General features: G+C 35.0%; 5 protein-coding genes across 6 annotated transcripts; 3 read left to right on the top strand and 2 right to left on the bottom strand.

The window, feature by feature from the left end:
* Positions 1-132: 132 nt before the first annotated feature.
* Positions 133-1,407, top strand: LOC122316352. Its single transcript, XM_043132881.1, has 2 exons — positions 133-684; positions 793-1,407. The coding sequence occupies exons 1-2, from the start codon at positions 133-135 to the stop codon at positions 1,405-1,407; spliced, it is 1,167 nt and encodes a 388-aa protein (XP_042988815.1).
* A 4,316-nt stretch (positions 1,408-5,723) lies between these two features.
* LOC122317374 lies at positions 5,724-6,995 on the bottom strand. Its single transcript, XM_043134440.1, has one exon. The coding sequence runs from the start codon at positions 6,941-6,943 to the stop codon at positions 6,038-6,040; it is 906 nt and encodes a 301-aa protein (XP_042990374.1). The 5' UTR covers positions 6,944-6,995; the 3' UTR covers positions 5,724-6,037.
* Positions 6,996-10,070: 3,075 nt separating this feature from the next.
* LOC122315406 lies at positions 10,071-10,517 on the top strand. The gene has a single exon (XM_043131281.1). It carries the CDS (start codon positions 10,122-10,124, stop codon positions 10,407-10,409), a length of 288 nt encoding a protein of 95 aa, XP_042987215.1. The 5' UTR covers positions 10,071-10,121; the 3' UTR covers positions 10,410-10,517.
* A 2,900-nt stretch (positions 10,518-13,417) lies between these two features.
* On the bottom strand, positions 13,418-16,173 carry LOC122316689. The gene is made up of 2 exons (XM_043133405.1): positions 15,450-16,173; positions 13,418-14,384 (listed from the first exon to the last, which is right to left on the bottom strand). The coding sequence occupies exons 1-2, from the start codon at positions 15,990-15,992 to the stop codon at positions 13,602-13,604; spliced, it is 1,326 nt and encodes a 441-aa protein (XP_042989339.1). The 5' UTR covers positions 15,993-16,173; the 3' UTR covers positions 13,418-13,601.
* A 3,501-nt stretch (positions 16,174-19,674) lies between these two features.
* Positions 19,675-24,882, top strand: LOC122316688 (WD repeat-containing protein DWA2-like). Of its 2 annotated transcripts, XM_043133404.1 has the most exons (13): positions 19,676-19,908; positions 20,038-20,121; positions 20,220-20,352; positions 21,033-21,144; positions 21,643-21,742; positions 22,153-22,280; positions 22,698-22,767; positions 23,065-23,153; positions 23,403-23,448; positions 23,807-23,880; positions 23,963-24,036; positions 24,113-24,171; positions 24,582-24,882. In XM_043133404.1, the coding sequence occupies exons 1-13, from the start codon at positions 19,864-19,866 to the stop codon at positions 24,621-24,623; spliced, it is 1,056 nt and encodes a 351-aa protein (XP_042989338.1). In that variant the 5' UTR covers positions 19,676-19,863; the 3' UTR covers positions 24,624-24,882. The 2 variants fall into 2 exon arrangements, 1 of the variants encoding a protein (XP_042989338.1); XR_006244293.1 differs by lacking the exons at positions 24,113-24,171; positions 24,582-24,882 and having other exon boundaries at positions 19,675-19,908; positions 23,403-23,539; positions 23,963-24,031.
* Positions 24,883-27,941: the final 3,059 nt, after the last annotated feature.

Below are 27,941 nucleotides of genomic sequence, written 5' to 3'. Positions count from 1 at the left end.
AAACAAAAATAATGAACTTTTATGAAATCAGAGCAGTGAGCATTTTCTTCTGGTTTTCACTCGTTCCATTTTGCTTCCTTGTTATTCTTACATGGTATCAATAGCCTCAGAGTGAGAATTTTTTTTTTTCAAATGACTACTGAATCAACTCCTTCTCCTTTTCTTGATTTCAATAACCTCACCAACCCATATAGACTTGATCATGGTGATAACCCCTCCCTTCCCTTGGTCCCTGACCTTCTTACCATTGAAAACTACACAACTTGGTCAAGAGCTATGTGTAGAGCTCTTCGTGCCAAAAATAAGTTGGGATTCATCAATGGAACTTTGACAAAACCAAAAACTGTCACTGACCCTCTATATGATGCATGGGAAAGATGCAATGATCTGGTTGTGTCTTGGCTTCACAACTCTATCCATCCATCCCTCAAATCCAGCATTGCTTTAGTAGATGATGCTACACAAATATGGGGTGAACTCAAAGATAGATTTACTCAACAGAATGGTCATAGAATTTTTCAGCTCAAAAAGGCATTAACAGGTTTGCAACAAGATAATGACTCAGTTAGTGTGTATTTTGGCAAGCTTAAAACTCTGTGGGATGAACTTAGTATATATGACCCTATGCCTGGATGTATTTGTGGCAAGTTGACTATCTTGCTTGACAGATACCAAAGGGATTGTGTGATACAATTTCTTATGGGGTTAAATGACTCATTCCAAGCAACCCGTGACCAAATTATGCTCCTGGATCCTTTGCCTCCTTTAAACAAAATCTTTTCTATGATCTAGCAGCAAGAGATGCAACATGGCATGCTGTCTGCTGTTCCTTCAGCCGACACAATGGCCCTTGCTGTCAAACAACCATACCCTTCCCCTAAATTCTTTTCTAAAACACCTCAGCAACCAAAACTTGAGATACTTTTCTGCACTCACTGCAAAATCCAGGGTCATGTTCTTGATACTTGTTTTAAGGCAGGTAATGCCTTAGCCCCTACCTGTACTCACTGCCATATGACAGGCCATATAGCAGAAAAGTGCTACAAATTACATGGCTATCCACTTGGGCACAAACTTCATGATAAGACCAAGCAACATCGTTTTCCCTTTGCCAACATGGCATCAGTCGAGCTAGAAGATTCCTCAGATCACAAGTTAACCTTCACCAAAGAGCAATATCACCAACTGTTGTCTCTACTACAACCAAAAGAAGTGTCCATTGCCAATCATTCAGTCAACACTGTCAAGGCAAATTGCACACACCCTTCTACCATGAATGGTATTATTTCTTGTTTCACTTCTTTCACCCCCACACACACACCTTGGATCATTGACACTGGTGCTACAGATCACATGATCTGCAGTACCACTTCTTCTCATCCATTACCTCTCCAGTATCTTTTATAGTTAAACTTCCCAATGTTCACACTGCACCTGTCACTCACATTGGTACTGTCCACGTTCACAACACATTAACACTAAATAATGTGTTATGTGTTCCTTCATTTCATTTCAATTTGATTTCTGTAAAACAGCTAACCAATTCACTATCTTGCTGTTTTATTTTTCTTTCACCATTTTGTTTTATCCAGGACCTTTTGTCATGGACCACGATTGGTATGGGTGAGATAAAGCATGGTCTCTACCACTTGCTTGCAGAACCAGTGTCACCAACAACTCTCCTAGATCATTTTTCCACTTGTTTACATAAAAATATCTCTGTTTCAGCTACTTGGAAAAATGTTGATCTTGTTTCAGATCTTTGGCATTGTCGATTGGGTCATACCCCACTTTCCAGATTACATGTAATTTCAGACTCTCTTATTAAAAATCATGTTTCTGACATTTCCAATACCAATCCTTGTTTTGTGTGTCCACTTGCCAAGCATCATAAACTTCCATTTTCTATTAGTTCCCCATAAAAGCAAAGCCATATTTGAACTAATCCATTGTGATATATGGGGACCTAACTCAGTCACAGCTTATGATGGAACAAGATATTTTTTGACCATTGTAGATGATTACTCTAGGAGTACTTGGATATATTTACTCAAGGATAAATCAAATACCAGGCCATGCATTGAAGCCTTTTGTAATCTTGTTGAAACCCAATTCCATACTAAAGTTCAAACACTTCGAAGTGACAATGGCCTTGAGTTTCACATGACAGATTTTTTCAACAAGAAAGGAATAATTCACCAAAGAACCTGTGTGGAAACCCCTCAACAAAATGATATTGCAGAAAGGAAGCACCAACACCTTTTGAACATAGCTCGAGCCCTTAAAATTCAATCTAATCTTCCTCACTTGTACTGGAATGATTGTATTCTCACAACAGCTTACATAATTAATCGAGTTCCCACTCCTTTACTCTCTAATAAAACCCCATTTGAGATCCTTTTCAACAAACCTCCTACATATTATCACATGAGAATCTTGGGTTGCCTCTGTTTTACCTCTTCCATTTCTCAAAATAGACAAAAATTTGATCCTAGAGGTAGGCATTGTGCCTTTCTTGGTTACCCCTTTAGGGTAAAAGGGTATAAGCTGCTTGATTTAAACACAAACTCAGTTTTCATCTCTCGAGATGTTACTTTTCATGAGCATGTATTTTCCTTCCATCAACATCACTCTACTCCATCTTCTCAAATACCATCTTCTCCCACCCTTCCTCAAACTCCTTTTCCTTCTATTTCACATTCTCCCCCACCATACAGCACCTCTTTGCCACTTACATCAGAAACAGATTCCTCATCATCCACACCCACAGACTTTTCCATACCATCTTCCTCCAATCCTTCAACTCCATCAATAACAGAACCTTCCTCTCCTCTTCCTCTTAGAAGATCCACTCGAACCAGAAAAGCTCCTCAATACCTATAGGACTTCCATTGCCAGCAAGCAACTTTAATCTCATCCCTTCAATCAGTGAACATGGCATCAGCTCCATCAGGTATTTCTTTTCCTTTAGCTTCCTCCATTTCTTATCATAACTTGTCTCCCGAATTTTCTTTATTTTTTGCTACCATCTCTTCCACTAATGATCCACACACTTACACACAAGCTGCCAAAGACCCCGATTGGTTTAAGGCAATGGATACTGAAATTGAAGCTTTAGAGCTCAACAATACATGGACCCTCACAGATTTACCCCCTGACAAAACCCCCATTGCATGCAAATTTGTCTATAAAACCAAGTACCACTCCAATGGTACTATTGAGAGGAAGAAAGCAAGACTAGTAGCTAAGGGTTTCACCCAACAAGAAGGGGTGGATTATCATGAAACTTTTTCACCTGTAGTAAAGATTGTCACTGTCAGAACCATTATTGCCTTAGCTGCAATTAAAGGATGGCATCTCCACCAATTTGATGTTAACAATGTCTTTCTCAATGGAGAACTCAATGAAGAAATCTACATGAAGAAGCCACCTGGCTACACCAAAGGACAACCTGACCAGGTCTACAAGCTCAACAAAAGTCTTTATGGCCTCAAACAGGCCTCACGTCAGTGGTATGATAAATTTTCCACTTCCTTGGTTGCTTTTGGTTTCACTCAATCCAAGGCTGATTACAGCCTATTTACTTGCATAACCCCTACTACTTTTACTGCACTACTTGTCTATGTTGATGACATTGTAGTAGCAAGCAATTCTCTTGAATCCATTTCAGGTCTCAAAACCTTCTTGAACACACATTTCAGAATAAAAGACCTTGGAACCTTGAGATACTTCCTTGGCATTGAGGTTGCTCGATCACCCAATGGCATTCACCTTTGTCAAAGGAAATACACTCTAGATATTCTTGCTGACTCAGGTAATCTAGCTTGTAAACCTTTAAAGATCCCAATGGACCAAAACCACAAATTGAGCAAGTCATCAGGGATACCTCTAGCTGATCCTACCTCCTATAGACAACTCATTGGTAGATTGCTTTACCTCACATTAACCAGACCTGATATTAGTTATCCCATCCAAGTCCTAAGTCAATTTATGGATCACCCTTCCACCTCCCATCTTGCTGCAGCCCACAAGGTACTGAGATACCTCAAAAATGCACCTGGTCAAGGCATTCTTCTTTCTTCAAGTTCCCCACTGCAGCTTAGAGGCTACTGTGATTCAGATTAGGCTTCTTGCCCAGACACACGCAAATCAGTCACTGGTTTTTGTATCTTCTTGGGTCATTCTCTCATTTCATGGAGATCCAAGAAACAAACAGTTGTCTCAAGGTCTTCAGCTGAGGCAGAATATCGTGCAATGGCATCTATTTCTACTGAACTCACTTGGTTGCAACAGTTATTCACTGATCTTTCCATTCCTCACCCACATGCAGCTGAACTTTTTTGTGACAACCAAGCTGCTCTACACATAGCAGCCAATCCAGTTTTTCATGAGAGGACAAAACACATTGAAGTGGATTGTCATCTTATCCGAGATAAAATACAAGAAGGTAGCATCAAGACTGCTCATGTTCATACCAACTCACAGCTTGCTGACATTTTTACTAAGTCTTTACCTTCTTGTATTCTTTTCTCGCATCTCTCCAAGATGGGAATAGTCAATCTCTATTCTCCATCTTGTGGGGGGTATTAAAGCAATATGGCATCAGCTCTCCCAAGAAATTAGATCACATGGATGCAGCTGATCATGACAAGATCAGTGATCCTGATATGCAATCACACCCTCTATCAAATAAACTTGTCTCTTGTAATAAGTCTGTACATAATTTACTAAGTTGTCCTTCTTCTAGATGAGTTGTAATGTACATTTATGTAATTTTAGAATTAGTTGGTCTGCAGGTGTACAGTCTGTAGCTAGTACGAATATTCTCTAGTTGGTTAGCATTCTATCTGTCCATTTTAGTATAAAGCAGCAGCAGGACAGTGTAAACAAAAATAATGAACTTTTATGAAATCAGAGCAGTGAGCATTTTCTTCTGGTTTTCACTCGTTCCCTTTTGCTTCCATTGTTATTCTTACATATTGATCACTTCATCATATATCTCGATATGAAAATGACTAAAAATTATACACCATAATTTGAGTACAGGCCACCTGGTGGCTTTTGGAAATTTACGTAGAACCAGCTCACAGTTTTAAACATAAAACATATACAAACTGATCATGATCTTGTTACAAAAATATCAGCCCACTCATGATAATTTGTAGGACTGTTCAACTGGGTAGAAGTCGGATAACTTTTTAAGTCAAATAGTGATACCATACAGATGATCAGACGTTGAGTTTATATCTGGTGAAACAAGCTGTATTAGACCTGCATGTATTATTAAAACAAAATAGATCATGACATGCATGTATTTACTTCTCATAAAGATCAAGAGTACTGATGGATATACGAGCAAATTTCACAGCCAACAAAAATGAAAGGCAGAGATCAATGCACTGTCGAATGATCAACATTCATTTTTGCCCTCCATTTTTGTGGACTGTGAAATTTGACCATGTACCACGATTATAGCATAAAGGAAAAATCTATTTTTTATTATTCTCTTAATTTTTTTTTTTATGACGTGGCATTAAAAGATAAGATGATAACAGACTGATAAAAAGAACGATGAATAGTCTACAATCATTTAATTAATATTATATTATAAGATGATCACGAGAGAATAATAATAAAATAGATAATGAGCAATATGACTATAAAAAAAATGATAAGTACAAAGGAGGACATTTTGACGAGGGATATATAACGGAATAAGCAAATTAAAAGTAATATATCCTCTTCACTGTTTATCAATGGACCTTTAAATTAAAGAGAAATGATATATAAGCCGCAAATGTCATTGACCTGGTACCACTATTAAGTGAGAGGGAAGAAAACTAAAAAAGGCCAATACTGATCATCAGCGATCAAAAAAATAAAGCAACAGACACGGTCATTAATCTAGTGCATGCAACTCACGTATCAAATGATTTACAGAAAACTTGAACTGTACACCAATTAAATTCATTTCAATCTCTGTTCATCAAGATGGATCCTAATATTTAATTTTCATTTATGACAATTACATCTACTGTTATTGCGTGAGAGCGTTGAGTAGTGAAACCCTTGCGTTGATCAAACTCCTAAACACTCTCTCGCTACCATTTTCAATATCACCAATACAAACCTCCATATCCTGCATTTTCTTCAATGCCATCCTCACCTCCTCTTCTGCCTTCTTTCTCAAACCCCACAAGCCCTCCACCCCAACTTGCTGAAATTCTGCAATACCCTCCTCTACCTTGGTTTTCTTCGTCTTCTTGTATAACCCCAGCCCCACCCACGACGATTTCCTCGACGTAAACGACGCCGATATTCCATTAAAAAGCGTAACCGAGACCGTCACGGTCGCCTCAATCACATCTCCGATTACACCCATTAGCTCTGCGTCTCCCACCGATATGGACTCCGATCTTGCTGGAACCCTGACATTCCGTACGGTGGAGACAAGCTTTCCCATTTCCTTGGCCATTTGCTTTCTAGATTTTACGTACGAAGCAACCTTCGACTCGTCTCTCTTCCTCATTGCCACCTGCGCCGCCGATTGCACCTCTTTCAAAGCCAAAACCGACGTCCGGAAGATTCCATATACATCAACAAATCGAAGAAAATCTTCTAAGAGTTTCTCAACCCACAGGGATTGACAACGTTGTCGTAGTGTTTCCTGTGCCTGAGGGAGCTGAAGAATGTCGTCGAGGTAGTCAATGACGTTCTTGAGACGACTCAATCCGTCGCACAGCCAAGCCGAAGTTCGGGTGTCCGGCTTGGAAACCCATGATTTGAGCTCGATGATCTCATCCTTAAGCTGGGAGACCAGGGGGTGTGATCTGCATGGAAGACTGACGGACCTGATGTGATAAGAGATGGGCGGCTTAGTCACTGGACGGTTGGGATTGATTTTGTTAGGGAACGAAAGAGAGCGTCTAAAACGGCCAACCATTTTCTCTCCCTTACAACGCTAAAATTCAGTTTCTCGAAAATTTTCTGCAACAGTTGCGTTTGGCATGGAGGAAAAGATAAAGAGAGAGTCGAATATATATTAAGGGTGGACACGTACAACAAGGCGCACGAGGGGGGAGATGAGGAGGCGTGGCGTGGGAGGGGGGAGCTGGATCCGCGAATAAATCCAGGCTGTTCGGGCAGATCAAGTGGGGGCGTGTAGTATATTGAGGGGGACACCACGTGGGTTTGACACGCTGGCTTCGCTCGACTGTTGGGGCAACTTGTTACTTTTGATCATTGGGTGTGGGCACAAGGTCCAACTGATAGGAACACGAACGTAGGCAGCTTGGACTTATGACTTAGGCAGAATTCTTATGTAATATATGTGTATATATATATATATATATAATCAAAAACAAAATTTCCAGCGTCCAAAATTAAAGTTGTTTTGTAGGAGGCCAACTCATTCTGATCTTTGTATTCCTAAGTAATCATAGAACATGCAATATCAGGGGCTTCTAGCTGTCACTATAATAGTAGAACTACTAGTGCTGCTAGCTCTGATCTGTAGTAACAGCTAGCACATTGGGTGTTCGTCAGGCTTTCCGTCAACGCGTATCGATAATCGGCCTGTGCATGCATGGATTATGCAATTCTGCTTATAATGTTTCGCCTATTTCTTAATTATCGCACTTACAGACTCGAAGAAGATTACATTGGAATTTGGAACTTAACAACATCACATGATGAAACTTGGGATTTTAAGAACGTTACATGGAACCCCAAGTATCCCCGGAGAGATCTGTGGTGCTCGCATAATCTGAATATTTTTTAAATCCATGTTTATGTTAACTAAACTGCAAGTCGAAGAAGATTTGTACCATGTAAATTCTGTATAAAATGATTCCCCCCTTTTTTTATAGTGATTATTAATCATGTACAAGCATCAGCTAGAATGCTTTATTAATCCATATGCAGTGCTGGACCGGGATCGATCTTATCTTTGGGGGCTGAATAAGTACCATTTATATTTCATATGATTATGAGTTTTAGTTATAAAAATATTGTTATTATATATTTTGGAGCAATTAATGGGTTGTTTTAATTAATTTAATTCTTTTGAGGAAATGTACCATTTTTTTAAAAAATATATAAAGGTGGGATGTGTTTTCCAATAGAAAAAGAGAGGGATGGCAAATGGCTGCCTGTACGTATCCCTAATTAGGAATGTCTTCAAAGAAATTATAATAGAACATAATTTAATTATATATGGAATGAATGCATTGCATTGTATTCTCACTCGAATATAATTATTAAACTCATGATCACCTATGTATACCCCACAAATACAGTGCCAATAATTGTAAGTTCCTTTTGCGACGTAGGCCAGCAGTTCTACTAGTGCTCCTCATTGGAAAATAAATAAATAATAAGAATTAAATTATGAGCAATGCTATATACAGTCGTAGAATTGCAAACGTCGCGCAATCGCTTTGAAAAAGAGTGGAGTCCACGATTAAAAAGTTAGTTTTTTTTTCATATAGGTCCTATATTAATTCATTTTTTTCAAAGCGACTGTACGCCACTTGCATAACCACGATTGTAAATATCATTTCTCTTAAATTATAATGAAATCAATTAACCATTAGTTTGCCCAATTATAGTGAATTATGTACCATACAAGGAAATTGGTAAGTGGAATCCAACTATATATGTATAATATGGAGCATTATTTGTTATATATCATTTAGAACATATATACGTGCCCAAAATTTAATAAAAATTTTAAGTAAAATCTCTAATGAAAAATGTTATAGACATAATAAAATTTTATAAAAATAAATTTACAAACTAACATAATTTTATATATTAGATCTATTTTAAAAATATTTTTTTAGCACACGTTAGCTTAAATTGGTGAACTTTGAAGGTGAGAATTGTGACCACGTTTTGTTTACGACACGTAAGCTTTATCTTTTAAGTATTCGATACCAATTCAATTAGCTCCCCTGGTTTTGGAATTCAATAAATTAGTTGAAGTTAGGGACCGGACATGACAGGTTAGGCTTGAATAAGTTGTCTGCGCTTGAGATAAGACTGAGAGAAATTGAAGTCACGGTGGTAGTTAAAATGCATGAAAGCATGAGCTGATTTTAAGGTCTTCACGTTCAAATTATTCTGTTTTTTGCAGAGGAAGAAAACATGCCTTCATACACGTTGGCCGCATGGCATTGACTCAGCCCACGTGAAGATGATTAGAAGGCATCTTCGTCAATTTTTTTTTTTTTGAAATACAGTATCTTCGTCAATTAAGTTTGAAGAATGTGTCACAATTTTTATCATTTTCCCCCGTCCAATTAATAGATATATATTTAACAGTTTACACGTCAATCAAGCAATAATAATATATTACACTCTCAACATGAAATTTCATCCGGATCGTGTGGTTAAAACCTAGGGGCTTACTACCCTATCAACAACTATTTATTATTTATAAAATATTTAAAATTGTTTATTTTTTTATTATTTTCTTTTAAATATTTTTTTAATATCCTTAATCACTAAAAAAATAAAAAAATATATAATTTTATTAATAATCATTTTCTTAATCATTCATGAGTAAAACAAAAAATTAAAAAAATCAAATATAAAAAGAATAATAAATAAGTAGTAAGATAGTTGTAACTCTATATATCATTTTCTTAAAACCTATTGTGAGACATATGAATGCCAATTAAAAATATCAAATATTTTATCTATAATCATTTTGTGTACTTCTTTATACATTTTATTAATATATATTATAAATTTTATTATTTTTTAATATAAAATAATTATTTTAACTAATTATATCAATAAAATATTTTAAAAATATGTATTATACGTAACAGAACTCTTAAAATATTTTCAGAGGTCGACTCAAATGGTGTGAGAAAAAGACACCACGTGCTCATGGCAAATATCCCATCGTGCCGCATGAACATCAAAGCCCAACTGCGTACTTACGAGGGCACAGAAGCTGGGATGCCACGAATGACCCGAACAGCCTCTGAAATTGCCATGCACGCAACATGAAGACACCACGTGTTATTCGTTTAAGCATGGAACCAGTAGCACAAATTCGTAGGTCGCTGGATGGATAACGATGGCAACGATTTGCAGAGGAGAGGATCGGAATGGATAGGTACAAAGTGGAAAAGGAGAGAGATGATGAAAAGGAGGCTGAGAAGCAGAATCAAGCGCCCAACATCACGCCGATGAAGCCTGTAACCCATCATACATACGGCGGAGGAATGTACGGCAACGAGGCTGGGCAAGCACGGACCAAACCGACAAAGCCACCGGCGAGTGAAACCCAGAGTGCCGATGGTCCTGTAGAGGACACCACCAAACCCAAGCACACCCCTCCTCCTTCAACCGGTGATCGAGATGTTGATATCACTGGTCGATCTTACATCCAGTAATCTGCTAATTAATGACTTTCTCGTTTTCTTCTTTTTTCTTTTTCATTCGAAGTACGTGTTGGAATTTGTACTGACCCAGTTTGTTGTCTCTAGTGATTTCATTAAACACGTATAACGTGATCTTGCATGCATGCCAATTTGATTTCTTTCTCGTTATAAAGCCTCCAAATTAAGGAACAAATCTAAATTAGTATAACATGTTTCATGTTCGGATGAATGTTCATGTTTTATATCGAGTTGATTTTGTTCCTGTGTCCTCTTTACCCCTTTCAATCCTTTTTCCTTGTAACCAAACAAACTTGGATAATATTAAAGATTCCTACGTACTGCTAATGACTTGCCATGGAAGACTGGAAGTTAATATTACCAACCATTAATGTTAATTCCAAACCATTTGGAGCAATCCCACTTGAGAATATGTGAAAGCTATTGACCCGTGTGAAGGATCAAGGCTCAAAATTGGTTTCATGTTGTGTTACTATTGTTTGCAACGGCCTTCAAGACTCATCTACTGGTTTTTGAAAAAAGAAGTGGCCCAGAAATTGTTTTTATAAAATTGCGACCTAACTACCAAATAATTCTTTTCATAATAGCATTGGTAGGCATTATAAGCCTTTTGTTTTTAACTTTTTAAGTTAACTATCATCATTCATCAGCTTCCTCGAGGCTTGTTCGGATCGTAAAAATATTTCATCTCATCTTATCATTATAATTTTTTTAAATTCTCACACAAAATATAATAAATAATTCAAATCTCAAAATTCGGTTAAGCAAAAAACCAAACCCAATCCGTCCAAATGACTCGGAATTTTCGGGCCGAACCTGGGAAATGCCGGTTTCAATCTGCTAAAGTCATGTTTTTTAAGCAATCCAAATGAAACCTTAGCTGGCCTCCCCATTCTCTTCCTCATTCCCTGTTGCCTTCTTTTTTTGTGTCTTCTCAACCCAATCTTTTCCCCAAGCAACATGTTCTTCGACGAGTTCACAATTGAAGCAACCCGATTCCTTTGTCTTTCCAACCCATTGATTTTAAGGACTTGCGGTGAGGATCCTCATGACCATTTGGCTTCACAGCCATCACACCACTCGGAGTTTTGGGTTTGCAAAATAAACCCAAATGATCATCTCCACCGAGTAATTGACAAGAAAGTAATCCAACACGGGAACGAGATTTGCAGGAAAACTCAAGACACGGTCTCTCCATCACGTTGAGAAAGAAACAACTGAGAAATTAAAACGGTTTATGACCTACGATCATGGTCAAGGATCTATGGGGTTTTATGAGCCACGATTGTGGTTATGGGTCATGGTCATGATTGTGAATTTGTGTTAATTGCAAATTTGTGTTTATGTACGTAGATCTGATATTTTTTGTTTGTTGTGTTATTCCGTATATATATATTTACAATTTTGTACATTTTTTTAAAATATGTTGTTGGACCGAATGATCAGACGATGTGGCGAATCGAGTTGGACGTACGGTCGGGAAATCAATCCACCAACTCGACAAATCAAAACAGATGGTCAAAGATATTGGCAAGAATGTAGCGTTGGGAGGTTAATTTAGTTGCATTTGAGTAGTGAGATTATATTAGATATTGTATGAATAGTAATAAAAAATAATAATAAAATATTAAATAATAGTAAAAATAAAAAATAAATAAATAAAAATTAATGATAATAAATAGTAGTTGAATGTTCTCAACGTCCCAAAGAATCCCCTGGTCTTCTAGTCACTCAAGGACGGGGGTGCAGTCATCCCACTCAAAAATAAAGGTGAACAGTATTCTCGGTCACCCATACCCAAGGATCGGGGTGCAGAATAGGTGGCTACGCCAATTATATAGGATGGGTGCACCCCTAGTGTTATTCTTATATTCATCTCTATATCCAGTGGCAGAGATAGGAATTTATTTCAGGGGGAGAAAACAAATAATATGTATAAAATATTTTTTGTTCTATTTTTATACAATTCTTTTACGATATATAATAATCTGATAGGAAGATTTACAATAAAAATAAAATACATTTAATATAATTTATGTATTAAAAAAGTATTTGATATGTCAAGAATAATATATCATCGAAATAATATAAAGACATTCATATAAATATATTAAATAAAAGAAATACAGAGTGTCTAAAATTGTAACTTGAGTTCTTTTAAATAAACAAAATCATCACGTATTGAATTTAAATCAAAATTCTTAACTATTTTTCTTTCAATATAGACAATTGAAATGTGTTAAAAATACTACTGATTATAGTTAGAATTTTTGAAATTTATTTATAATAAAAATATATATTTTATTTTATATGAGTCTCATATATTATGAGATGTGTTTTATTTATTTCATTTTTATATCATATTAAATTTTATGGAGGGACTAAAATAATTTTTAGATGAGGTGTTAATACATGATAAATTAATATTATTTTATTAAATAAATTTAAATATAGAGGAGGACCACTGTCTATATCCAAAAAGAAATCATTGCTATAAGCAAATTTCACTGACAGCATGATCAATCAAGCCGTTCTTAAAAATACTAATTAAGAAATTGATAACTAGAAAAAAAAACCCTAATATTCTCGGCAAGTTATTCACTAGATTTCAATCACAAGTTCAAAACAATAGGCAAGAGCAAGACGGGACGTGGTGTTGATCTGGCTTGATTTGGCCGATAGCTTAATTCCATTTTAATTCGGTCAGATGAGTAAGATGCTAATATCTCGTTTGTTTATAAAGAAGAGATAAGATAAAATTTGAAAAGTTTAATAAAATATTATTTTTATTTTAAAATTTGAAAAAATTAAAATATTTATTATAATTTATATAAAAAATTTAATAAAATTATAATAATCAGAAGAAATGAATTGAAATTATTTATGAAAACAAACTGCTATTCTTTAATTTTTCGTGACCAACGTATTGCATGGCATTGATGGCTATCCTGAACTAATTACTCCTATTCAAATCAACGTTTTGAGAAGTGATGATAGCCCCCTTTATCTGTACCATAATTACTCCTATTCAAATCATCATAATGTTTGCACCTTCTAACACTACTACATCAATCATTAACAAATGTGCCTCTAATCCCTATGTATATATAATAAAAATTGCGTAAAAAACTGATAACACCCCCTCAGATTCTTTCTTTTTACAATCTAACCGTTCGGAAGAAAAAGTCAGTTGTTGGGCGCCGCCAGCCCCAGTCTACAAATCTCCTCCGCCGGCGGAGCCTCCCATGTCCCGGTTCTCATCCTCTTCATTTCGTTGAAACCGTCAATACATTCCTGAACCTTCAAATTCCGTATTCGCTTTCGGGCCGAGGCGAGTTTCTTCCCAGCGACTTGGTCGAATATTCTTTCCCACCCTTTCTCCCATTCCCCGTGAGCATCGCATAGCTCAAGCGTCCCGTTGCCCCATTCGGTCCAGCTCCACCATCGATAGAGAGACGGCATCACCGCAGCCACGCACTGATCTCGGCACACCGGCTTGCACGGCCTACATTTAGCCCCGCTCAGCGGCCCCAAGCTCGACAACGCGGCAACGGGAACGCCGTAATGGCTGGGGGGGAAAGAGTATCTCCGGTCCGTTACGACGCAGAAGGGGAGGCGATAGGTAAGGTAAGGGACCCCCTGGGTGGTGAGCTGCGCCCTGAAGGCGGTCTCCGAGTTTAGCTGAGTGAACCTGGCAGAGTCGAGTTTGGGGATGAGGGAAAGGCGGGAGAGAGCGACGGTAGAGGTGTTGAGGTCGCCAATTCCAAGCCGGTCGTTGAGCCCACCGTAGGTGGACCCGGGAGGGACCAAGTACTTGCCCGGTACGAAGTTTCTGGGGTGGAGCGGGGCGTTCCAGTAGACGTCAACTCGTGTTCGGACGATCCAATTGTACGTGAAGTTTTTCCTTTTTTGGTACTCGCTGATCATGGTAAGGCAGCCCTCGACGAGGTTGAAGTATTGCAAGAGACCCTGCAAGAGCCAGAAAATGAAAATACGGAAGATTCGTAATTCGTACGTGAAGGTTACAAGGGGGGCTGCTTCTTGCAACTTTCGCATTCATTATTCATATAATATAATCATATATACGGGAAGAATAAACCTAGGGATCCGCTGGGCCTCTCCCAAATTTGTTATTTAATATTATTGTTAATTTTTTAATTTTTTAAAAAATATTAAAAAATAATGTGAAAAAAAAATGACGCAGCTAGAGTCAACGGCGGGTGTAAAACCACCCATACGGGAAAGGTGGCGCGTGACTTCGTAATCCACATGTTGGATGTACCATCCTCAAGTTTTTTTTTTTGACAAAAAAGAATTGGAGTCTTTGATGCTTTTCTATCAAGTCGTGATTATAGATAGTATCATCCAATATGCTAGGGAGCAAGATGGGAGGGTCTAGACGGGTAGAACTGCAGCGCTTTTTACAAGTTGGATTTGAGTCATAACATGACCTTAATCCAAAAAGTTAATATATATCCTCTTAACAAAAACCCAACACGGAATTCGTGAGATGGAGAATATCGGTACGAACGCCGGAACAATTGAATAAATTCGTATCGGTTTAGGCAAAATCAAAAAGAATTTATTTAATAAATTTATTCATCATATTCATATTATATATACTACACATAATTTTTTTAATTTTTATCTATTTTATATCAATATGTGATGAATGAAATTTTAATAAAATAATTTAATTAATTTAAAAAAATAAAATAAATATAGATATAGTAAATAGTGCATGCGAATAGTGTGAATACCAAAACTCAATAAAATTGTTCGGGCGTGCGTACCGATATTCTCGGTCTCACGAATTACGTGCTCGCTTGGACAATATTAAAGAACTTATACACAAATTATAAATGGCGACACTAATTCATGTGACGTAGGGGTGCGGGTGGCAACTGTTTACGAATATATCATAATTCATTGTTTATTTCATCTGTCTTCGTCAAATCAGATGTCTATGCTTTAATTAAAACGAAATTAAAAGTCGGCAAAAAAAATGAAAGTAAGAAAAAGAAACAGACAAACCTGGATGCCGCTTGGCGAGTTCGCCGCCGTGAGGACTCGGAGCTGCGAATCAGTCTGCGGGAGGGGTTTGGGCTCGAAGATTCGGACGGAGGCAAGTCTTGGCACGGTCTTCAGCAGTGAAAATTTGTACGAGTTCTGATCCAACGGGCTGTGTAGAAAAAGATCCGAATTCGGATACTCCTCCAGAATCTTCTCCACTATAGATGGCCCCGTGAGCTCGAACCTCCTGGCCCCTCCAACCAAACACACCGCCATTCTCGACCGATCCAACTCATCCTTCCTCCTTTTCCACCGAGCCTCCTCGGACTCGGTCCCGTTCGGCACCACCCGAGCAGTCAGAGGCGGCGGCTGCGACGAATTGAAAGTGACGTTTGCGGGCTGCTCGAATGTACGACCGAGAATAAAAGATCGAAGAGGATCGAAAGAGGAAAGTGGGTTGGTGGTGTTGGGGGTGAGATAGATAAACACGAGGAGAGAGAGGGGAGGGATGATCAGCAAAACAAGACGCCAATCGAGATCCGAAATCCTTCGAGAAAATTGCATGGTGATTTGAAATCGATCCTTATCACCTCTCACCTACTCCTCCTCCCGAACTTGAGTTCTTCCATGAGAGAGAGAGAGATGGAGAGAGAAACTCGAGAACCATGCGGCAGAAGGAAGATGACACTGGCACAGCCTTTTTGGCGTGAGGAGGTTTTAAAAAAGTAGAGGTGGAATAAGCTTCAAGGGGCGCTTTCGGAATTTCGAAAGTCCAATGCGTTTCAATAAAGTAAAATGTACAATAATATAGCCCTTACGCCCTACGGTGGGTTTGGAATCGCCCCTCAGTTACCGCTTTGCTGTACAAGGTACGTGTGAAGTAGTTATGTCGCAACGCGGTAGACATGATATTCTTATTTATTACTATTTTTTTAATTTTAATTTGAAGGCGCATCCTACTCAGATAATGATACCTGCTATATTAAATATTAATCCCGTTTCTGCTTGATGACTATTTTACTCGGAATATTACAAAAGGGAAAAAAATGAAAAGAAAAAAAATAGAATTAAAAAAAATAAATGAATATAGAAACATATCATTATCTTATTATTGATATTAGAAATGGTGATGGATTTATTTGTATTTATAAATTTTAATTCGAAAGAAAAAAAAAATAAAGTCCTTTAAAGTAGATTACTCCTTAATTTATCAAACAATCACATATAAATAATAGGGGCTAGGCTAATAGCTAAGAAGATGCCATTTTCCTCGCCATCTTTCTTTATCTTTGAGCAACAGCAATATCCTAGCTAAAAGATCGCTTTCAAAGTCCGCCATCATTTAGAAAGTCTCAACATACCCCACCAAACAATTTGCACAACGAGTAAATATACCAAGACTAATTTTACTTATAATTTCTGGACATCATATATTATATCTATTTTATTTTATTTTTTATTTTTTCTATAACAAGTATGTAATACACAGATAATAATTATATCAATTCAATTAATTTAATAAGAATTAAATTAAATTAAAAATAAAAAAATAAAAAATAATTTTAAAATATATAAAATGTATAATGTGATATGATGGATAATATTACTCAATAGACTAAATTGGAAAGATCTAGGCTGCATTTGAATATTGAATTGAATTGAGTTGAGATGAAAGTTAAAAGTATAATAAAATACTATTTTTTAATATTATTATTATTTTATAATTTAAAAAAGTTGAATTGTTTATTTTATTTTGTGTTAAAATTTAAAAAAATTATAATGATTAGATGAGATAAATAGGTTCGATTTCGCCATTAAGATTTCTTATCTTAAACACAAAATTATTACCTCATTATTATAATTTTTTCAAATTTTTATATAAATATAATAAATAATTTAAATTTTTTTTAACTTTTTCAAATTTTAAAATAATAATAAAATTAAAATAACTTTATCTTAAAAGTCAAAACTTACAATTCTCAATCCCTAAACCGAACCTAAGATGAGTTGATGGCAGTTTCATTCTAAGCCCATAATTTATTGGTTCGAGCACCGATGGCTCATGGCAGTCTATCTGGTAGGTTTTAAACCAATCTACCAATTAACTTGCGAGGTCGAAAAGTTTGACACACCAACTTTACAACAATAAAATTCTTTTTTATAAAAAAAAATCCCGGTAACTGAGGCGCGATATATTGTCATATTGATTAAAAAAACAAAAAAAAAAAAAATCCCTCCTCAATGAGCCACTCCCTTTGAGTGGGCAAACAGCTACCTTGGATGATATATAAACAGTCGCCCTACCAAGGGTTTGATACTCCTAAACAATATTCAACGCAGGGGCATTGCATACTACCCCTCATTAGGATTGTAAAAAGAAATTAAAAAACTGGTTAAATGGATCGATCCCAACCGAATCTACCACCGGAATTGAATTGGAAGGTTTGCTCCAATCTGTAGCTAATCTAGTCCAATACCAATTCTTAATAAACGAAACCTGTTTGATAGAGATTTTTATATTAAACCGATATAAACAAAATCAGACTGGTATATATATATTTTTAATTTATTTTTATATTATATATAAAATACCTTTTCATATAATTTTTTATATTTTATTATATATTACATATTAAATTATTAATTAATATAATATGAAATTTTAATCTTACTATTCATGTCTATTAATAGAACATTTGATTTAACATAAAATTAATATTATAAAATTTTAATATAACATATGATTTAACATCAAATGAAGCTTATAATTTTTAATATAATATGAAATTTTAAATATAAACATTAATATTAAGTTATTCCTGATATATAATATATTATATATAAAAAATTGAAAAAATTGAAAGTTTTGATTGTTGCAATAAGTCAATCTGTATCGATTTTAAAATTTTCAAAATTACTACGTATCAATTTCAAAATTTATTCAAAATAAAACCCATTACATCCCAAGACTAGGTTGGATTTTCGTCGTTTCATGAAATTGAGCGGCTTGGGGGAGAGGAGTTTCTCCCTCCCATCACTCTATGCACGAAGGGGTGGGTTCTTTCCTTACCTTTATTTCAATTACTGTTTCTTTTTAATATTAGTGTTAAAGTTTCAAAACATAAAATCGAGAATATATAACAAAAATGACATAATTTATTTTTTACAAGGAAATGATATTCATTATTTCTACATCATATATCAATATATAATTTATTATTTTTATCATTTTATTAATAAAAATAGTAAGTCATATATCAATATGTAGTGTAAGAGATAATAAATATAAATTTTCTTTCGGTAAACATCTTTGAGCAATTGTGAAGAGTTAAATTGTGAAAACTTAAAAATTCATATAGTTTTTGCAAAAGATAGAAAATTTCGTAAATATAAAATAACAAATATTTATAGTTTAATAATTCATTAAATTAAAAAATTATTTTTATTATAAAATAAATCTTTATCTCCCATGTCAATTAAAGTGAATGTGAGAATTTATTTATTTAATATTTGACACTAACTGAGTTTTGCTATATACAAGCACAGTCGCGTACTAATCTGTATACCAATACTGATTTATCCATACTTAAAATTTAAATTAACACTGTTTTTAATAAAATCTACTTTTTGACTAATCACATCACATTGATACATAGATTAATATATAATTATGCTTGTAACTATATTTTTTTTATTTTTTAATCTTGAGAGAGTTGACTTTAAAAAAAGTATAAAATGTTTATTTTTATGAGAAGTGCTACGTTCACAAATAAATATCATAAAAGTACTTTGATACCATCTGCGGTGTCCTCGAACCCCACGTCGTGGTGGTTCGGAGGAGAAGGTGGGCGGAGTTACGGGTTGGTCTGCAGGGGAGAAAACAAAAGCAAGAAAAAAAATATTCTGGGGGAAGAAGAGAGCTACGCGGCCCATGACACGCTTAGGGTTGCTTCCTGGCTCCAAAACGGGCAGTCAAGAAGGAAGGGCTGGGTTTTCACCTGCTATGGGCTCCCTCAACACATGGGCTGAGCCTTAACTCATCAACTTACACCCTATTTAATTTTAAATCTAACAATAAACAGCAGAAAAGGTTAACTAATAAACACACACAGTTCATGAAAGTATCAATTATAAATTGATATAATTTTATAATATTAATATATTTTATAATAAAAATAAGTTTATAATTTAATATAAATATAATTTATTTATAATTAAAATATTTCTCTTATTTCATTGCGACAAGATTTCCGGGTTCCGGGTTGGGATGACGGTTCGATGGCGGGTATCGTCCACCGCTTCAAATCGAACCCAAGAAGCACCAGGTAAACAGCGACCGTTAAACTGATACCAGGCTGGCGTATTCAGCAAAAACTCGTAAGGCATTAGGTAGCTCAACGCGTCCTCCTAGATCCCAGCATCAGGCGCTGCACAAATGCAAGGAACATCATCAGGCATTGGATATGGTCTGAAATATCAGGTTACAATTCCCTATCCCTAATCGGCACCTTTTCTTTTTCTTCTTCTGCTTTCTACTCTAGGCGTCAACTCAAGGTCGTCAATTTTTCTAAACCCTAGTTTGGATCGTGAGTCTTTCTTTAATGTCCAGGCTAGATGCATTTCGGATGTGAAAGCAGACACAGATCACACTAGCTTCCTCACCGGCACTCTCAGTCTCAAAGAAGAAAACGAGGTCGATATTTACACCAATCCTTATTAATTTATTCCCTGATTTAAAAAAAAAAAAAAAATTTGTGTCGCGCTTGATTTCGTAGATGTCAATTCTTTCAGGTGCATTTGATTCGGCTTTCTTCAGGTGGAAACGAGCTTATATGTGAGGGTTTGTTTTCGCACCCCAACGAGATCTGGGACCTCGCTTCCTGCCCCTTCGATCAACGGATCTTCTCCACCGTCTACTCTACTGGTAATTGACTGTTTACTTATTTTTATATTTCAATTTTCAATTTTTGATTAAGCTGTATTCGTTTTACTTACAATGCAAATGTGAATGATAGTTGGATGATCTTTGCTTCTTTTCAACGAGTTCCTAGCAATGGTTTTACTTTATGATATGGATATGTATTAGGTTTAGGAGTTTATATGCCTCTAAACATTGCAGAGAGTAAGTAATTACAAGTTCTGATCAAAACTCTGAGTGCTTCCCGGTATGTTCATAGTGCTTCCCTGATTTCGACCATTCTTCAGATTAGATGGGGAGCACTGGAAGATTAGAATACGAACATTCCTTTTTAAAGATTTTTCTTACTGTTTTAGCTGAAACATATTTGAGGCTACTTTGTATATGCGATTCAATCTTCTTATAGAATACCAAATTCTTGTCTCTTCCCTCCCACTGTCTCTCACGCCATGGCCGCTGAAACTGAGCTAATCTCCACTTTCTCATCAGGTCACTGATCATCAACTTTCTTCAGAGAGCATGATCTCCTTAGCATTTGTTTGGTTCTTTTATTCGCTTTTCCTTTGAAACTCTACTCTATAATGAAGATAGTTTTTTTTTTTTTTCATTCTTGATATCTATTTTTGTTTCCAAGTTACTCCAGTGGTTCAAAGCTATAGTTATATATATTCTGTTTGTTATTGAAGGTGAAGCATATGGAGCAGCAATATGGCAGATTCCTGAATTGTATGGAGAGCTGAACTCCCCTCAATTGGAACGGATAACCTCACTTGATGCGCACGTTGGTAAGATTAAATGGTAAGTTTGCTTATCCTGGTCTTTCATTTCTTTGTTCTAGGGATTCACCGTCCTAAATGCATTATGATGAACATTTTCTCTCCTTTTCTGTATCAAATCATATGGTATATGACTGAGTACTCTGTATTTTGTTAAACTGTATTTTGTTAAAGTTACTGAAAGAAACGGATAAATATCTGCAGAATAATATGGTGCTGCAAGCCTACAAAACATCCTAATATTTATACTCAGTGTTTCTTTTTAATGTGCTAAATCACATACCGCTCTAAATGGAAGATCTATTTTTCTATCTTTTGCTTTTGGGATCAAGTAGCTCATCACCACTGTCTGGATCACTTGTGGTGAGGTGTGGTGTTTGATTTTGATTTTTTTGCAGTCAACTTTATGCCTTTTGTTTTGATGAATAAGAAACCCATTTTTGAGTTTTAACTTTCTGTAAGTTTTTTATCGCTACATGTGATTCATCTGCTCACTTGAGTTGTATGTATAAACCTTCAGTGTTCTTTGGTGGCCCTCTGGAAGGAATGATAAGCTGATCAGCATTGATGAGGAAACTCTTTTTTTGTGGAGCTTAGATTGTTCAAAAAAAGTTGCCCAGGTATAGTTCATAGTGAAATTTATGGAGTGATCCCATGTTCATTAATTGTAATTGTGGCCAAATTTAAGTGAAGCAAAGTTCCTTGTCTCTCTTCCGAAGGCATTATAGATTTGGGGCAAATACCTATTCTCTTCACTGAAACTTACAATAAGTTCCAATTTGGTCCTCAGAATTTAAAAAGTCTGCCTCATGAAAGCCAGTAGCTAATGCATTGTGTTTAACAGACCACATGCCACTACTTACTGACAGAAGTTCAATTAAGTGATTACACACAGATGACTGATCACACGCGGTGGGATAGAAATGGAGTTCCATGAATCTATAGTTGCTTTAAGTAGCTGCATGGTCTGACAATTATACCCTTTAAATTCTTGTGCTGGTTCTCATTAAGTTCTGGTTGCACAAACCAGGTACAATCACAAGAGTCAGCCGGTATGTTGCATAACTTATCTGGAGGAGCATGGGATCCACATGACATGAATGCTGTTGCAGCCATTTCTGAATCCGCCACCCAATTTTGGGATCTACGGACAATGAAGTATGTTGTGTTTTCACAATCTATTATTGCATTTAGTTATTGGTTATGACCCATATATGTAAAGTTTTCCTGTAGGTCAGTTTTTGTTTAAAGTTGTCAAATGTCCCTAGGCTTATCAGCCAACCCATTTTCTTCATTTGAAGCTGTGAACAACCTTGATGTTTTGTTTTCCTCCTGTTATGGAAAAGTGCTTATTTTCTTGAATAGGTCAACAATCATGTGTCCTTAAGAGTGGTTATATTTTGATTTTTCTTTTTCAAATTTACATTTTTTCAGTTGATTAGTTAGCATGATTTAGAATAACTTTCTGATTTTCATAAAGTGAGGAAAAATATTTATGGAACCGCTAATTTGATATGGTATAAGCTTGTCATTCAAAATATCAATGCAGCTAATGATTGTATTATTTAATTGCAGGAAGACAAATTCAATTGAGCGTGCACATATCCGCAACATAGATTACAACCCTAAGAAGAAGCATATACTTGTAAGAATGTAACTTTTGCATTAAGCATGGTCGTTGTATAATCCTTTTAAAAATATAATTATGTCTCATCTCATAGTTTCTTAATGCCACGCTGATAGTGGTGCATAAATTGGCATCTAGAGGGTGTGTCTACACGCCTATACATGCATCTGTTTTATAGAATGTAATACATAGATTACTTGTCAAAAATAAGTGTGATACATAGATAATTTGTTTGCATTGCTTCCTGTGGCATGAAAAACAGTTTTATGATTCTAATGGGTGTTAGCATAATAAATAGTTTATCATTACCAACAGGTCACTGCAGAGGATGAATCTGGGATACACATATGGGATCTTAGAAAGCCAAAGGTTCCTATCCAAGAGCTTCCCGGACATGCACACTGGTATATATATTAAGTACAGCTGCAGTTGTGATTATTGATAACTATGTTACTGCAAAATGAACCCTATTGTGTACATGCATCTGAAAGGGTTGTGTTACTATCTTGTGCACTTTTAGGTGTTTTTAGGTTGGCCATATTGTTCATAAACACACATGTGCCCACATATACAACACATTTTTTATTTTATTTTTTTATAGATTTCCATACTTTCAGCTGCCTAATTTGACCTGTTTAAAAATGTGTCACCAGGACATGGGCTGTCAAGTGTAACCCTGAGCAAGACAGGCTGATTTTGGTACTCTCTCTGAAGCCCGGACAAATACAGACATGCACACACACAAAAACATTCAGAGACACATATTAAAGCCTTTGTCTGAATTCAAAAAGTAAATCATTGCATACCTTTTGCATTGATCTTTAAATGTTTTATTTTGGCTTAGAAGAGTTTTAGACGTAAGCGTACCCCATGTGATCTCATCTGCACTGTATATGCATACCTTCCAAACATTTTAAAACCATTGTTTCACTAAATATATGGGTGGTGACTGAAAGAATGACTCACTGCATCAATGAAACCGAACATGATGTTTCGGGTTTTCTTTGGAACTGTAATTATTGACATTTTTTTGCTGATAAAATGTATCATATTGCAGAGTGCTGGTACGGACTCAACTGTCAACTTGTGGTTGGCTTCTCCATCTACCAGTGATGAGTTTACAGCAGAAAGGTTATTTGCTTGTCTCGGGTGTTCATTTTTTAAAATTATTATTATTATATAATAATTTAACTTTTTTCCTTGTTTTTTGCAGCTTGCTTGATTCACCAACTCGTAGGATTGATCCGTTACTTAGTTCCTACAGTGACTATGAAGATAGTGTTTATGGTAACCGCTGCAACCCTTGGTTTTCTATGTATTTCATCTTTACAGTGAAGCTGACTTCTTTTCACTTGATTTGAAGGCATTGCTTGGAGCTCTCGTGAGCCTTGGATCTTTGCGTCATTATCCTATGATGGAAGGGTAAGAACAGTAGTAATCTGTTATAGAAAGTAATCGAAGTACTAATTATTATTTTTGGGGAGCAAAGAATTAGAACTAAAGACTTGCTTTGCTGCATAATAGCCGTATACATCTTATTATTGCTTGGTAAAGCTGCAAGACGTCCATAGGCAGGACCACTCATCAATTTGTTTTGCCCTTCTGTTCCTCAGTGGCACAGTGGGAACATGAAGTTGGCTTTATCATTTTTGTCATACATTGCTCCCTATACGATCCTGTAATAGTGTAATGTGCTTCCATTGGGATTGCTAGCGTGGGATTCTGTTAGAACTGTCTGAACAGGCTTTGATGCGTGCAATAAATGCAGAAAAAACCCATTTGAAATTAGTCCATAACTCATAAATTTGATTCTTTCGTTTCATGCAAAACAGGTAGTTGTGGAAACAGTCAAGCCTCTTCTCTCAAAAAAATGATGCTTTGACACGTATTGCCCATTGCCACAACTGGTCGACACAGTGCTGGTGCTGGTGCTGGCCAATATCTGTGTGCATTCCCCTCCTATGTTTGGTCTCCCTGATGTTAACAGGCAGACACCAGAAAGGACAACCTGATATTATGAAGATAGCTCCGATGCTCTCAGAGACTTTTTTTCGCGTGTATCTCGAGGCAGATTTGATTACCATGTACTTTCATGGATTTTTAATTTTAATATCATATAATTTTTTGGTAGTATTCTTGCATTCATAAACTCAACCGCTGCTGCTGCTTCTTCTTCTTCTTCTTCTTCTTCTTTAATCATTGTTTTTTTTTTTATATTATTATTATTATTTTTAATCATTGTAAGAGGCAAAGAATTCAAGTAAAAGGAATGGCATTTATCACGACCTCGGTTGAAACAAATGGCTATGACTGTCGCGAAGAAAAAATGAGCCATCAGAATCTGAAATTGATTTGTTGCGTAGAAATTTTGTTGTACGAGAGTGACATTTTAAGCTTATCCAATCGCAGAGGGACATGAGTCACGCAGAAGGTGGTCGTGTTTCCTCGTTCGACGGCACACTCACACATCCCCAAGTCTTTTCTTCAGTTTCAGTTTGCTGTGTCATTTGGAGACCCGTGGCTCTCTCCGTCACCATGTATCGCCCTGCCACGTGCCTTTTAATGCGTAAGCACCCACGCATTCAGACTCAGCTTATCCACAAGTACATGGCCAACAGGTGCCCTGCCATGTCATCCTACATCAAGGTCCTGACACGTGGTGAGACCTTAAGAAAACAAGAAAAAAGTGGCAGTGATGCAAATTGTTGGACATGAACGTGGTGGGGATAGCCTTATGCTTTCTTTCCCTAACGGGATAATAACAGTCCCATTTTCAGAGTTGTCGTACTATTCTTGTGGGCATTCATCCACAGCCAGCCAACTCATCACCGGCAAATATTCTTATTTTTTAAAAAAAGTAACGATTTATATAAGGAGTGTCGTACTTGCACGACAAAAGCTACTAAAATATGTACCGATTATTTTATTTTATTTTAATGTATATGTGTAATTTTTTTAAAATACTAAAAGACATACACAAATGTTTTTTTAAAGAAAAAACAGAATTCGGTACACATATTCGGTAGACTTTGTTCGGTGGTGGACGCATTTTCCTAGTATATCTATATATTTTGAAACATACTAATATGCCTCTCCTCATGCTCCTCAAAAGTGACCGGTGGTCATAATTTTTTTTTTAACTTAATAATTAGAAAAGTGATTTTAAATATTTTGATACATTTTTTTATTCTTTAAAAATATTTAAAAATGTGGAAAGAAAAATAAAAAAAAAATCAAAAACTGAATGCGATCAAAATAAGCATAACTCTGAGCTAAATATTTTAGTTATAAAAAACTATATAAAAATAATCTCATAATTTAATATACTTTACTAGATTATGAAATTATTTTTATTATAAAATAAATTTAAAAAATTATATAAAATTATATTAATTTATAAATTTATCTTTATAAAATCTATGACTTTCAAACCGGATGCATGGTTGAAAAGTCTTTACGGGGAGAGATTCCAGGATCTGCTTGATTTATACGTTATAACCGACAGTCCCATTTAAATTTTGTTTGCATTTTATGTTGATTTACTTTCCTCTTTTGTCATTGGCTTCGTTTAGATATCCACAATCTTGTCCATCCTAACAAACAGTGATAATAATTTTCTCAATTGTACTTTTCTTTTTCGTGTAATGTTACTTTACTTTATATATAATTCATTTTGTTTCATTGAAGTAGCATTACAATGCATATCACATAATTTATTAAAAAATTAAAAATATAAACATAAAAGAAATATAGAGAATTTAAGACTCTTGTTTTGCTCTTTTGTATATTTTTATGCCATCTTTTTTTTAATATTTTTATAATATCACATGACACCACGTGATAGTACTACATTAATATGACAAAATAGACTATATAACTATCAATTCTCTTTCTTTTATAACCCAATAGGAACTTGATTTGTAATTAATTAAAAGTTCAATGTCTGTTAGCTGAACTTGATTTGGCTCTATTTTTTGTCGAAAGTTAGATATTTTAAAAGAATTTTGCTACATATAAACAAAATCGCGTATTAATCGGCGTACCAACACTGAATTCTTCATATTCAAAATTTAAATTAGTACTATTTATAATAAAATATATTTTTTGATCAATCACATCATATTGATATATATATTAGTGCGTAATTATGTTTGCAATTAAATTTTTTTATTTTAAAAACCTTTGTTTACTTGTCCAATGAAAACCAACATTAAAAATAATTAAAATTATAAAGAAGCATATGCCATATTTAGTGCGGGCGTATATCAAAATTTATGAAAAAATGCTACATCCACCAAGGATTTACCTATTAGCATTTTATTTATTTTATATATATATATATTTTTATTTAATGATTAAGTATGTATTTTTTAATGATATTATACATTTTATTTTAAAAAATTTATATTTTTAATGATACTATAAATTTTATTTTAAAAAATATATATTTAAGAGAATTAAAAAAAATAGATTAAAAAAAGGCAAATAACCTTGTCGGTAAGTTTTCTCGTGCTGCACCCTCTGCGTGCATCACTCTAATTTACGAACCTTGTAGGGTGTGGAGCATTGTTGACAGATCATCTTCGCAAGTGTTCGATTACAGTAAATTATTAAAAAGTTTTAAATACAGTCTAATAATCATTATCTATTTCTTACTTATAAGGGTATTAATAATTTTTTCTTTTTTTTTTTATCATTATTTTAAGTATTTTTTAATATCTTTAATTATTAAAAAAATTTTAAAAAATATATAATTTTATTAATAATCACTTTCTTAATTATTAAATAAAAAAATAATAAATGATCGGCAAAAGAATAATAATCCTATCATAGCATGAATTCTATTAATCACAATTCTCTTATTAGATTGAAAGTACTCTTATCTGTTTATCAATTTGATTATAATGAGTATTTCATTTTATTTTATTTCATATAATTTTATTATTATAATTTTTTTAAAATTTTATATAAAATATAATAAAAAATTAAATATTTTCAAAATTTTAAAAAATATTATTATAAAAAAATAATATTTTATTTAATATTTAATATTTATTTCAACTTATCTTATTTTAATTTACTATTCAAACGACACATTAAAATATTAAGAAGATATAAACACATAAAATAAATTGTATAATATACAATACTATCATGTACTCTCAATTTTTTTTAAAAAAAAAGGAGAAAAA

This window comes from Carya illinoinensis, chromosome 7 (genome assembly GCF_018687715.1).
Source record: "Carya illinoinensis cultivar Pawnee chromosome 7, C.illinoinensisPawnee_v1, whole genome shotgun sequence".
Classification (NCBI taxonomy): Eukaryota; Viridiplantae; Streptophyta; class Magnoliopsida; order Fagales; family Juglandaceae; genus Carya; species Carya illinoinensis.
The sequence above is the reverse complement of the archived record's forward strand: the minus strand, read 5'-3'. Positions and strand labels throughout refer to the sequence as shown.